The sequence below is a fragment of the Lepidochelys olivacea genome, assembly GCF_965140295.1.
Source record: "Lepidochelys olivacea isolate rLepOli2 genome assembly, chromosome: 1".
Classification (NCBI taxonomy): Eukaryota; Metazoa; Chordata; order Testudines; family Cheloniidae; genus Lepidochelys; species Lepidochelys olivacea.
The window spans coordinates 154,759,254-154,773,331 of record NC_140411.1 but is presented as its reverse complement, the minus strand read 5'-3'; the positions used below and the strand labels follow the sequence as shown (position 1 = coordinate 154,773,331).

The 14,078-nt window shown below is 39.4% G+C and overlaps 1 protein-coding gene across 7 annotated transcripts in view; it reads left to right on the top strand.

Annotated features, from left to right (window-relative positions):
- The window catches only part of BCOR (BCL6 corepressor), a 67,505-nt gene extending 55,955 nt beyond the window's left edge, over positions 1–11,550 (top strand). For 4 of the 7 annotated variants that reach the window (XM_084638757.1, XM_084638751.1, XM_084638752.1 and 1 more), the window contains 4 exons: positions 7,127–7,272; positions 8,843–8,920; positions 9,134–9,284; positions 10,627–11,549. In XM_084638757.1, the coding sequence (XP_084494883.1) occupies positions 7,127–7,272; positions 8,843–8,920; positions 9,134–9,284; positions 10,627–10,921 (670 nt within the window). In that variant the 3' untranslated portion in view covers positions 10,922–11,549. Of the gene's footprint in view, positions 1–7,126; positions 7,273–8,842; positions 8,921–9,133; positions 9,285–10,626 lie in introns of all 7 variants that reach the window. The other 3 variants (XM_084638754.1, XM_084638755.1, XM_084638756.1) reach the window with 2 other exon arrangements.
- Positions 11,551–14,078: the final 2,528 nt, after the last annotated feature.

The following is a 14,078-nucleotide window of genomic DNA, read 5'->3' as shown; positions in this document are numbered from 1 at the left end:
CCGTATAGAAAAATGACTTAAGAAAGTTTCCAAACAGTTGTTAGTATGTATAAGTTCAAATTCACAAATGGAGATTATTCCAGTTATGCCAGGGAAGAAATATTAGTACGTATGCACTCAGGAGCTAGTCATATTTCTTTGACGTGTTTTGGAAAAAATGTGTCTTAAAATACAATTTATCATCAGCTTGTCTGTTCAACAGCTCACTCATAGGTGTTGCCCTCAGAAATCATCCTGTGGTTCCCTTTGCTTCCTGGTGGCAGATTCTCTTAGCTGTTTCAAAGGCTTCTGAGTAGGACAGCTTATTCCAAATCAGATCTGCCTGGGTTGTTTCTTGAAGTTCAGCAGGATACAGAGCACAAGTTTCTGTGAAGGATTCCTTAAGGAGGATCATCTCCTCCTCTGTTTTGGCTTCTATAGCCAAGCTTGTATCTGAGTATAAGATAGTGCTGGTCATAAGACAAATACCGTTTCTCCCTTGGAGCCTGAACTGTATTTTCTCCTGTAAGCTTGTATGTCTCCCCCCCCCCCCCCAAAAGGGGGGGGAGGGATTTTCTCAGCCACCTTGTGTTTTTCATCTCTTCTGCTACCAAGTATGTTCTCCACTTATCAGATCAAAGGAACAGTAGTCAAATACAAAATGTTGACTGCTTTATTTTTTACTGAACTAAATATACATTCTGATGAAGTGAGCTGTAGCTCACGAAAGCTTATGCTCTAATAAATTGGTTAGTCTCTAAGGTGCCACAAGTACTCCTTTTCTTTTTGTAAATATACATTATTGCCCTCTGATGGGGAACGCTGATGTTGCCAACCAATGATTCTCAGAGTTCCATCAGATTGCTGAAGTGAGTTTAAGGCCAACCCACAGTGACACATCTACGTGCACTATCTGTTTCTCTGGTCTGCCTGTCTTGGCTTTCAAATTGATCCCAGTTAACCAAATTTAGGATCTGAATTGTATTGCCTTCTACCTTTGGTCAGCTCTGTTGGTTGGCTCTGTCAATGAAAAGATGTGACAGCTGAGGTTATTGCTGGAGTCTGAACGATATGACGCTGTCTTTATGGCTTCCTGAAATCTGAGGGTTTTATGAAATCACTGTAAAGTCTGCTATGTATAATTGTCATGCATATAATTTTCCTCATGTTGAGTGCCTGGGTACTGTAGTGATGTGTACTTCAAAAAATAACTTTGGTTTGATAAGTCACTGGGCGGTCTCCTCTTGTCTCTGGCGTTTTTAGATATGCATATTTAAGATAGAAAATAAGGCAAAGTACATGAACGGAAGAAAGTTTCCTGAGTAATATTTGGGTGTTCTTGTTTATTACTTACCTTTTTATATTTTTTGAAGGGTCCAAATCCTATGAAATATTGCTGAACTAAAAAAAAACAAAACCTGAGTAACAGAAGAAATTAGAGGGTGCAACTGCATTTTGGTGTCATGAGTAGGGCACAGTCATGTTACCCATACTCCCACTGAGTAATAATTTAAACCAGTGATACTACTTGTGGATTAAAGTTTAATTCAGTGAGAACAAAGGTGACAGAATCCAGCCGGTATTGAATACAGTGATCTTGGGTGTCAAATGTGGTTTTAGAAATCCAGTGCTTGGTGGATGTTCACTAGAATACTTAGTTATTGCTGTAGTGTCAGCCTTTGCGAATACGTGTCTATTTTGTTGCTAAACTATTGGCTAATCAAAGATTATTGTAGAAAAGATTGAGATCTTTAAATTGTGTCTCAAAGATGCTCTTAACTGTATTCCGTTTCAACAACGGGTGTAAGACAGCCATCTGATATTTGCAAGTACCATTATTGGCATGTTGGGCCTTATCTCTTCCTTCTTATTTGTAACAACGAATGTGCACTTTTCCATTTTTTCATGATGAGCAGACATTCTTCAGCTGAGATGCAGGCTGTTTTAAACCTAAAAGTTTTTACGCTGGGGATGCTGAAGTCTGATGCACATTGCAACCATACATTTCTATTACCAGGCTCTCTCTCTTGTCACAGATTCTGTGGTCAGTTCACTAGGACATTAGACTCACTCTTCACGGTCAGCTTTTTGTTCTTTTAGCAGCTGAATTTAGTCAGTCCTCTTCCTAAGGACCAAGCCAAAACTGGTGTCCTCCTATGTTTTTTCCTGTGTTAATCTTGACAAGATGATCTCCTGTAACAGCTAATTTTACTAGAGGAACTTCAACTGGAGTAGCCACCCTCCAAGCAGGTTGCACCTCATATGCTCTTATAGGGTAGCCCCTTATATAAAGGTATGTATTTAAATAAAAATCTGGCACGGAGACACTACAGTGCCTAATAAAATAACAAACTACTAAATTACAGGGCTACCGTTGCAGCAAGGGAATTCTGATGGCGTCATAAAGACTGAGCACAAAACTTGAATGGCATGTGTATTGCTAGCACCCAGTGATGGAATTATAAACCTCTGCTTGCAAATTTTCCTAATTTAAGAGGAGATAAGAAGAGGTGATACATGGGAGAGAATCTGAATCCATGCTTTTGTGTAGGATGCTACTGCTTTGGCAGCCCACCCCTGTTCCCAAGGAGGGACCTCCTGCTTTTGTAAGGGCCTGTCTACACACAGGTTGTACCACTTTAATTGTACCCGTAGGTATAGGTAGCAATTCCCTTTGAAATTCCCATAAAATAAATACTTTGTGGGAGGTGGTAGTGAATAAAGCCCTGTATGGGGATTCCAAGGGAACTTTTTGTAAAATAACTATTATTTCATGCATTCTGGTGTATCTTTATGGACCAGAGGTAAAAGTCGTCATCCCTGGCAGAAGTACTTTAGCAGCTTACAGAGAGGGCAATAAACACCACTTGAAACAGGAAATCTCCTTATCTCCTCTTCATCAGTATAAATATTAGTACCTGCTTGTGCCTTTACACTGTTTTGGTAGGGACTTCATTTGCTAACCCCGTATGCTTACAGTGCAACGACTGTCTGTTTTATTCTCCCATCTTTCCTCCTCTTTATCTACCCTATCTCTAGATATATTTTTCCTCTTGTTCTGAGTGGTGTACTCTTTCCTTTTCTCATTTCCTCCTCCTGCTGTCTCTCTCTCAACCTTTCCCTGTGTTGTTCCCTTCCCTTCTTCATGGTCTTGTGTATCCCATTTTTTTTCTCAAGCCACCTTAACTTGTCACTCCTGCTACTTTTTTAAAAAAGCAGCCTCCTCACCTCCCCCTCTCTCACCCAACTGCGGACAGCCGAGGGAGACAAAAAAGAGGCGCTTCTCCGTGGCAGGGAGGGATGGAGGGTGGGTAAGGAAGCTTAGGCAGTTCTGCTTGCCACTGGGGTGTGTGCGCGCAAAGAAGATAGGGCTCTGAGGCCCTGAAGAGCAGCTGCTTCCTGTGCAGGCTTCCTGCTGCACTAAAGTAGGGGAAGCAGTTCCTCCAGGTCACTTGCTGCGGGGGGAGGGGAGGGGAGGTGAGTTAGACAGCTGCTCTGCACAGCAAGCTGCAATCATCACAGGCCAGTAGGGGGGAGGAGATAGAGGAGCAGGGATGGTCCTCTGAGCCCATCGCTCATAGCCTCAGCCAAGCCTGCCCCCAGAGGAGTGGCACTGAATGCAGCAGGTGTTCTGATCTCCTATGCTCAGTCAGACCTGCTGTGACAGACCTCTTCACAATCTGGTTGACCCATGGAGCAGGAGCAGCATGCCTCCATAGAAGAGTACAGCAGATCCGATACTGCTTCCCCTGAGGAGGCCCCCTCAGGGCAACTACATTGATTTAGTAACACTAGTGCAACTTCTGCACAATGTTCCTTGTGTAGAAAGGCTTTGAGGAACATCTCAGACAAACCACTTCTTTAAAACATAGTTAAGATTGTAAATAAATATCAATAAAAATAATTGTTAGAAAATCATAATAAGACACTGAAAGCCAAAGAATTCAAAGTTTAAGGCTCCAATAAATATCACTAATAGAAAATTTGTACTTAATGTCTGCAAACAGTCTAACTCTGATCTGCTATCAGTGTTCATCCCGTCTAGCCAGCAAGTATCTGCTTTAGTCCCCTACAGGTACCAGACCTTGTGTGCATTTTCAACATAGTTCAGAGGTTGTCCCTTCTGCTATTATCAATACAAATATATACAATAGCTCAGCAATCACATATGGGCCAGTGACTCAGACTTCAGCTTCTCTTCTTTCTATGTACGTTCTTACACCATGTTCATCACCATAGTATTGGAATGCCTTCCAGTAGCACATTAAGCCACTTGGCTACACATCTTTCACATGTTGTTTGTTCTCTTGTCCTCCCCAGCAGGAAAAGCGTGGGTAATGGAGTGTCCTGTTTTGGTAGGGTTTTATATTTGGTTGTCTCTTTTTAATGCATGTTGCTATGTGTTTTGTGTTGGAGAAGGCAAGGTCAAAGAAATGCGCCTTGCATTTGGAGTGGAAAGTGGTGAGGTTTGTGGTGATCCTTGCTTTCTGGGGGAGTTCACTCCACTGTCTCAGACCAGCCCTTGAGAAAGTTCTGTCTCCAGCACAGACAGGCTTTGCCCTTATTGTACAGAGTTCTGTTGTGCCAGAGGAGTGTAGAAGCAAGAAACTCCAAAATTTCTTCTTGTCCATAACAGCCTCAGCTGCATGGGCCACCAGAAGCAGATTGAACTGGTTCTCTGCTCACTACACTACGGGCTTGAAGCAGGAATTACTGGGTGATGTTTTGTGGCCTGTGTTATGCTGGTCAGAGTTGATGATCATAATGGTCCCTTCTGGCTTTAAAAATCTATGATATGACCTAAAATACCATATCAACTTCATGGTCTTAATCCTCATTTTCAAGGCATTCATTGGTTTGGGGCCAGGATATCTAAAAGTTCTCATAAAGCTGTGGGATGAGGACCAGATGTGACAACTCCATTCCTTCAGCACAGTTGAGCTGTCCATTGAAAGGGTAAATTTGTTTGTATAGTAGAGGCAGAGTTTTCTCAGTGGCCTGTGGAAAAACTGGGGGACAAGCTTCCACAGGAACCAAGAACCACCTCAAACCTCACCAACTTCTACAAAAGTGCAAGGTACACATCTTCCACTTGCTTGTCTAATATCAACACACAGAATCGTGTTCATAAAATTTATAAAAGTAAGATACCACACTAACACGATTTTCTATTTGGGGAATGAGACCGAGACAGAATCACGTATGACGGATGTTGGTCACATTGCATCGTTTGCTTCTGGAAGGTACTTGGATGCTACCGTGATGAGGGCAGTATAAGACACTGTATAGTGTAGAATTGAATAAAAAGCGCACACCGTTTTGATAGTTACACTCTAAATGCATCCGATGAAGTGAGTTGTAGCTCACGAAAGCTTATGCTCAAATAAATTTGTTAGTCTCTAAGGTGCTACAAGTACTCCTTTTCTTTTTGCGAATACAGACTAACACGGCTGCTACTCTGAAACCTGTAATTGTAAACAGTATCTTACTTTTTCTTGTGTCTGGAAATACTTGAGTTTGAAAGCTTAAGTTCCCTTGTGTGTCATGTTTAGCGGTAACAATGCTCCTATTTGGTAGCCTAAAAGTGGAAGCCTATAAAAGGACTCTTACCTCTTGGAGAAAGTGAATTTACTCTGCTTTAGAGTCTGTTGAATGTAAACACCTCTTCTGGATCTACATGCCTCCTCTACTCACTTCCTTCTAAAAGCTGGGATTTTAAGACCTATTGCTCATTAGATCAATGGTGTAGTATGTTGACTTTCAAATAACTCCAGTTACATTGACTCTGTATTTTTAAAGACAGATATTAATTACAATTTTGGGGGAGGTGTCTTAACTTAGAATTATAGGCATGCACAATAGTTTACTGCTTCTGTAGGCTCAAAGGATACTTTTAGGTTTTTTTTCACATTCTTAATGTTTGTTGCTGTAAAACTTCTAACTTTTATTATGTAACTTTACACTATATATTAATCTTAATGCAGCATTTTTGATTTTTAGATTAATAGTATTCTGCAAGTGGAATTTATTAATCATGCTGTGAATATATATAAACTACCACTTAAATAAATATACTGTGACATTTTAATTCATGGCAAGTTTTCACAGATGGCTCCTATGTACTTAAGTTAGAACCTTTGGGTAACTTTAAAAGAAAAGGAGTACTTGTGGCACCTTAGAGACTAACCAGTTTATTTGAGCATAAGCTTTCGTGAGCTACAGCTCACTTCATCGGGTGCATACTGTGGAAACTGCAGAAGACATTATATACACAGAGACCATGAAACAATACCTCCTCCCACCCCACTCTCCTGCTGGTAATAGCTTATCTAAAGTGTGTGTTTTGGGGGGGGGGTGTTGAGAGAACCTGGATTTGTGCTGGAAATGGCCCAACTTGATTATCATACACATTGTAAGGAGAGTGATCACTTTAGATAAGCTATTACCAGCAGGAGAGTGGGGTGGGAGGAGGTATTGTTTCATGGTCTTTGTGTATATAATGTCTTCTGCAGTTTCCACAGTATGCATCCGATGAAGTGAGCTGTAGCTCACGAAAGCTTATGCTCAAATAAATTGGTTAGTCTCTAAGGTGCCACAAGTACTCCTTTTCTTTTTGCGAATACAGACTAACACGGCTGTTACTCTGAAACTTGGGTAACTTTGACTTTCAGCTATCCTCTGGGTAGATGTGTGTCCTCCCCAGCACATCCAATTAAGTTAAATTGGCTGAAATTTGGAATGTTGTTGTGCTTTGCCTATAGTGAAGTATATTGTGGTGATACAAATTTGTTCAAATTCTGCACTTCATTATATCAGTGTAATTATTACAGTAACAACTGAGAGGTGCTAGGCAATGTACAGGCATATAGCAAAAGTGCCTTTTTCCAAATTGCTTTTGCTCTGAAAAGAAACAGTGGGGAAAGATGAAATGATGATGCACAAGCAAACGGTGCAAGGTAGTGACTGGTAGATCTCTTGATAGTTCTGTGTTGATTTTTTAATTTGTCTTGTGTGTATATATAAAGTGTGTGTGTGTGTACCATATATAATCTGAAGTCAGTGGAGTCACTCCTTATTTACACTGGGGAAAGGGGGTAAACTTGGCCCACTGTTTCTAAAATTTTAACACTAAGACATCTTTTCCTAGGCCGATCCATGATGCAGTAGAAAACGATCACTTAGAAATTGTCCGCTTGTTACTTTCTTATGGCGCTGATCCAACGCTTGCTACCTACTCAGGTAGAACTATTGTGAAAATGACACATAGTGAACTGATGGAAACGTTTCTAACCGGTGAGTAACTCTATACTCTGTCTGCTATTGTGAATGTAATGTGACATTTCCTGTCTCTGCCTCCTAGGCGCCAAACAACCAAAGTTTTATTGTTCAATGTAAATAACGATTACTAGAACACACTTAACAGACTTTATATTTTGCCTGCCAAGAAAACACTGAGTGGTAGAAATTAGAAGCATGTCTATGGATACTATCGTCTTATATGCTATGTGGGATGTGTGATATGCTGCCATCAGATTTTATGGTTTGGAGACCAGCTAATTGGACATTGATCAGTGTAGTTTCTATTGGTACATAAAATTTTACTTGAAACTAAAATAAAATTACCAAATGTTATAGCAATATGTTAAGTATAATTCATTACAGCTATTCAGGTGATACAGATTTTTTACCTTTTAGTGTCAAGTTTTAGAGAATTTTTTTTATTCCTCCCCTTAGTTTTCACCTTTATAAAAGTTCAGCCTACCATTTTATTTTTAAAAAAACTATGATATGAAGGAGTTGAATATGTAAATGGAGTGGGTGGGTGTGGAATTATTTTAATACCTTCACTTTCCCTGTTAAGGTAAACACAATTGAAAATCCTTTTGTCATTTCATTGGCTCACAACTGAAAAATATCCTGTTCTTTTATTGTTTGTAACAAACGAGTTTAAATACTTGTGTATAAATACAAAATGGTACTGTTTGTGGAATCGTTAGTTGCTTTAGGTCTGTATTGGAGTCCAATGGGTTGGCGTTCCCAAATTAATCCTAATGTACTTCCATCTTATTCATTGGTAAATGCCCCAAAATTTAAGGCTATTCACAAACTAAATACTGCCTCACAGTTATGTAACCTTAGGACTTGTGTTCTCTGCTGGGGTAAGTCGATCTAAGTTACGCTACTCCAGCTATGTGAATAACATAGCTGGAGTCGACATAGCCTAGGTCGTCTTACCCTGGTGTTTTCATTGCACTGCGTCGATGGGAGATGCTCTCCCATAGACTTACCTTACTCTTCTCGGGGAGCTGGAGTACTGGAGTTGACCAGAGAGTGCTCTGCCATCGATTTAGGGGGGTCTTCACTAGACTTGCTAAATCAACCGCCTCTGCATCGATCTCAGCAGCCTGGATCCCCAGTGAAGACCAGCCCGTAGTGTGAAAACCTTTTCCCTTCTCATGTCTGCTACTTACCTCCCAAATTCCTTATCTTTGAAAATTGTGGAGAATGGAAAAATTTGATTTTTTTTCAAGGGCTCAAGATTGCATCTCTCAGAAAATTAAGGTGCTGCAGTGTAAAGCTCAGGAATTCATGGGTCAAAATTTGTCTCTGCAAAGAGTTGGGTTTTGTTGAGGATTTTGAGGGGGGTGGAAGGGACCCCTAGGGCTTGGGGGGAGATGAGAAAAGTGTATTCCAGGAATAGTCACAAGAATGGTATTCTTCATAGTATGTGCATCAAGAATATGTTGTGGATTTTAGATGGGAGGTATGAATGCATATTGTGACTCTGGCAAGCTTAGCGGGCAGTGTATCATACAGCTTTCCATTTTGATTAGTTTGTTTTTGTTGTTGTTTCCCTCTCTAGAGTATTTAACTGACCTGCAAGGTCGAAGTGTGGATGACCCTGGTTTGTACTGGGATTTCTGTGGCAGCTCTGTGTGTGGTGAGCAAATGTTATCCTTTATTTTTTGTATGTGAAGAAGTTTCAAAACATTATCTAGCATGTGGGGGAGTTTCTTTTGCTATATGCCAGAGGAAGTTTTGAAGGGAAGTGTCTAGTTTTATTTACTGCGTCAGTTACAGGATGATAAAGCAAGACTTGCAATATACACCTAATGCTGATTGGACCCGCCTTTTTTTTTTTTTTTTAAACTAGATCCAAAAGATGAATCTGGTTTTGACATCCTGGCAAATCCCCCTGGCCCAAGTGATGAGGATGAAGATGGCTTTAGCGATGTGTTTGAATTTGAATTTTCAGATGGGCCTCTCTTGCCATGTTACAATATCCAAGTGTGTCTCTCTCAGGGGTAAGAACTGATACCGATTTATGAAATAATCTGTTTGGGGTAGCAGGAGTCTGTGCTATTCTAAAAGCAGCATTCAGGCACTATTTAAACTCTACATTGTATTTCTGTACAGTTATTCATACCATGTGCCACTGTGTGAGGTGGTAGGGAAGAAAGCTGATATGTCAATTCTAGGGTGGAGTTCCAAAAGCGTAAGGGTACGCAAAGAAATTGCAGTCTAAACATTCTGCTTGTGCTGACTGTATTTGCCATAGTATAAAGTGCTTTACAAAATGCTGTTAGCATAGATAGCTGGTTTTACATCCCAGAAAAGAGTGAATTACTGTTTTAACCCAAGATATATCAAACGTCCTCCCACCACCCAAAAAGGATCTTGATGGTCCCAAAATAACACATTTGCTTCTGGCAGATTAATATTAAGTAATTTAACATTTTATCTTGAAATTTTTCCTTGTGAATTTGCATCTCTTTATCACTTAATAGACACTTCATGAGTGACAACATGGCAGCGTTACTACAGTTTTAATGCTCCAGTGCAAAGCTGGATTTGACCCATGAATAATGCATTGGATCAAACACATCGAGAAATGGCTTATAGCATATTGGTTGTATACAGATATAGGAACACTGTTAATCACAAGCAGAAACCTGGACTGTTTTAGTTGTGTAGTATCTCCTAAATGTGAATCAGCTCAGTAAACAACTGTTCATAGTTTGCAACAGTTGCAGAACTTAAAACTACAGTGTTTCTTCACAACCTATTATTTCTGAAGAGTTTATAAGCCATGTCGGACTAGCTTTTTTTGACTGTGGTTAAATAATGCTCATTAATCAAAATTTGACAAATATAAAAATTGAATTTAATATTTAGTATTTAATATTAATCTGAAAAATCCATTGTTTTTTCCCATTAATTGCTTTTTTAGAATTCATAGCTGCCCAAGATACTGATTATTTAACTGTAAGCTAACTCTTGATTGCTAAATAAAAGGCAAGGCTTCATTGTGTAAACATTTACACATGTGAGTAGTGGTCAGTGTGACTGTTCACCTGTGTAAAATTATGAACCACAATTTACGGGGTCAAGGCCTGTGTTGATATATCATATGACTAGCCTGTCACATGAATACTAATGTCATCCACGGCTTTTGTGCATGTCTATCTACATGCAGCTGGACACTGCTAAATTCTAATCCCACAGCTAGTCTCACTGATGCAAGTAAAAGTGTTTGCAGGAGTATGGTGAGCAGGATTTGACATACGATGTAAAGCTACTGCTTACATAAGCAGGAGGATTATAACTTCATGTCCATTATTTAAGCCCTTTTTTTTTGTTCTGCAGACCACGAAACTGGCTATTGCTGTCGGACATAGTAAAGAGGCTGAAAATGTCATCCCGCATATTCCGTTGCAACTTCCCTAATGTAGAAGTTGTCACGATCACCGAGGCAGAGTTTTACAAACAGACGTCTTTGAGTCAGTTGTTCTCTTGTGCTAAGGACCTTGAAGCTTTCAATCCAGAAAGCAAGGAACTCTTGGACTTAGTAGAGTTTACAAGTGAACTTCAGACTTTACTTGGATCTTCACTTGAGTGGTTGCATCCAGATGATGATGATCTCTCTGATATCCATTGGTGAGCCACCAGGATATTTAATGTATAGTACCATATAAAGTTAATTCTTTATGTATATGTGTTAAAAATGCAATTGTTTCTGTAAAGAAAGGACACTATTAAATATTAAAATATCTTTCCTTTATATAAGAGATTTGAATTCCATTTTGATGGACTTTGGGACTTTTTTTTTTTAAGAACTTTAATCAGTTTTTACAAAATTGTTATATAATGTTTCTTTAAATGCACACAGGCTTTGGGATACTTTTTGTTTTTACTTGGAACACATTTAAAAAATATAACACACCCACACATTGACTTTGTTTCATACAAAGCACTGATTACACAGAACATACTTTTATAGGTGATGTGATCAAAGTCATGTGGCTTGTTTGGGAGATAGAATTTGGTAAGGCACTTCATGATATTATTTTTGTTTACAGAATTACCTGCTTCGGCCAGGTAAGCACTATTGAATATAATTCAATAGCTTGTAATATAAATTAAAACCATATCCATATACACCAACTAATTGTATGAACTTTTATATCCTAATTTAAAAGCTGTGAAATTTAGTTTTCACACATCAAACCGGATTGTTTATATATGTTTAAACATTTTATGCTCTTTATTTAAAGAAGACTTTGAACTATTTTTTCTGTATCTTGTAAAATATTGAAAAACTAACATATGTTGAAGTTGCTTGAAACTGTACATAAACTAAAATTTTCTGAATTGTGTGTTTACGTTTGAAATCTGTGTTTTAACTTTGTAAGTAAATTCTCCTGCCTTTGTATTTATATTTTACAAAAATTTTCTTAAAGGCAATAAAACTGTTGAGAAAATGAAGATGTTGAAATGAGTTTTATTCTGTGCACGATTATAAAACAAACTAGCTTCTTAAAGTTTGTAAAAGGAGGATCTGATATCATTTACTGGAGCCAAGCAGGAATGGCTCAGGTGCTGGGGAGCCATTTATAAAATATGATGATGAATCTATATTAGCCTTCTATGGTCAAGGTCAAAAGAAAAATATCTCATGAGCCTTTTACAGGGACAGACGTTTAAAAAAACAGTAGTCACAAGACTTTCTGGAGTACCTTTTCGTTAAAGAACGGTGAATCCATTTACTATGTTTTTCCGACTTGTCATCTTTAAAGTTGGACTGATTTGAATTTTTTTTCTCAGTGGTTCCTAATGGGAAAAAAACAAGAGAGAGGGTAGATGTTCTGTTAGATAATTTCTGTATAGAGGCATCGAGTATGTGGGCACACTGTGGGCACTTCGTGTGTGCTCTCCTGTTACATAAGAGACAGCCTTGAACCAAATTCCTGGTTTTAAACTTCATACCTTTATAAAGTGCCTTACCAAAATATCCTGAAACCAAATCCTTCCAGATCCGGGGGTTTTGGCCTCCAAATGTGGATCTAACTTTCCTAATTGTCTAGGTCTTTTGATTCAGTGTTCAAGTTTGGTACATTAGATTAACAGGTTCCCATTGTGAACCAGATCCTGAGTTTTTTGTTTCAGATCCATCTCTAATATTAAAGTGTGCCCTGTGTGAAAACCAAACACTTAAACCTCCTTATACGTCAGTTTTGCAATATATTGGATGTTCTCTCTGACCAGTACTACCATCATGTGCTTAAATAGATTTAGAAGCAATGCAGTTAGCCAAAGTAAAATGTCTACAGGACTGAAATCTAAAGGAACCGTTGAGGGCTGTCATACAAACATCTGACTTTCTATAGACACAGTAAGGTTTTTATTTTTTCTTGGGTTGTTTTCTCTCTTTTGCACTGTGACACTTCCTCCATTGTATTAAGATTTGGGGAAATACAGCAAAGATTCATATTGTGCCAGCTGCAAGTTATAACTGAGTGTTTTTCCTGTAAAAGAATACCTAAATTTCTCCAAATGCATGAGGACTGTAAAGGGGGTCAGAAATGGATCCCTGAGAATACCTCCTATGCCCTTGAGTGTTCTCTCCAATTGCCACAGAGCTCAGTGTCAGCCCCAGATCTACAGGGAAGAAGGACTAGGGGCATGCAGGAGCTGTGACTGGCTCACTGTGTGCAAGTGAAATCTGCTTCCCAGGGCCCACTGGTCCCTGAGAAGCAGTGAAGTTAGTGCATCTGTGAGGTTGCACTAACTGATGCTAGAGGTTGGCTGACTCCTAAAAGGGCCCAGAATACATGAAGCATTAGGGTTAAAGCGTCTTCTGGCACCTTCCCCCATTGACTCCTCCCCCCCAACGAGGAGTGGTGTTACTCATCATGGGCAGGTTCTGATCTGGGCACGAATTTAAATCTAGACTACCTCCCGCCAGAGGAGTTATGACAATGTGAGATCAGAAATAGGCCCAACACCCACATGTGGCGGAAGCCAAGATGCTTGTAGAAGGTCAGAGCAGAAACGCACTCACTGAAGCAGTTTTACAGTATTTGCACGAAAGCAAATTAAATTTAAAATGCAAGTTCCCCTGTTTGTTTAAAAAAAAAAAAAGTACACGTTTTAGAGCTCCTCTTTTGAATGCATAGTCTGCAGCTGGATTTTGGAAATAGGCATTTTGCTTTGCTCAGCTGTCTGCCAGCAACTGAAAGTGGCAAGTTCTTGTTCTTAATTGCTGGTTGCATTTCTTCTCATTTCCATGGCAAGAGTAGGGTTTAAGCATAGAAATTAAGTTGTGTGCAAGTATTAAAAACACATGTTTCTTGGACCTGTTTTCTCTGGTCAGCTGCTTGCTGATTGGCTGGTGATTTCTGGGTATGTATCAGCAGTATACCACTTTATGGTGTATTGGCAGAGACCACATCTCTGGGCATGGAGCGTAAAGGAGGGAAACCTCTGTGGGTTTCATGTTCAGTGGGTAAACAGGAAATGGAAGTATATTTCCTTTTCTGAACCACCTCCTTCGGAATGGTCTGAAATGTGCTCAGAATAAATATCTGCCTAGTCAGAACCTTCAGCATCAGCCAATGGGGTCCTTTCATAATGCTCAGTATACACCCACGCCTTGTCCACATCAGGACTTTTTCAATTTCAGTTAGAAACCTGCACTGTTGTTACAAAGTGTTTTGTGCACATTAAGGACCTGTCTATGCTATGTAAATACAGCAATGGTAGGGGAGTTCCTTACAACACTTATCCCTGATGCGGTTTAAAAAAAAATAGTTGTTCTC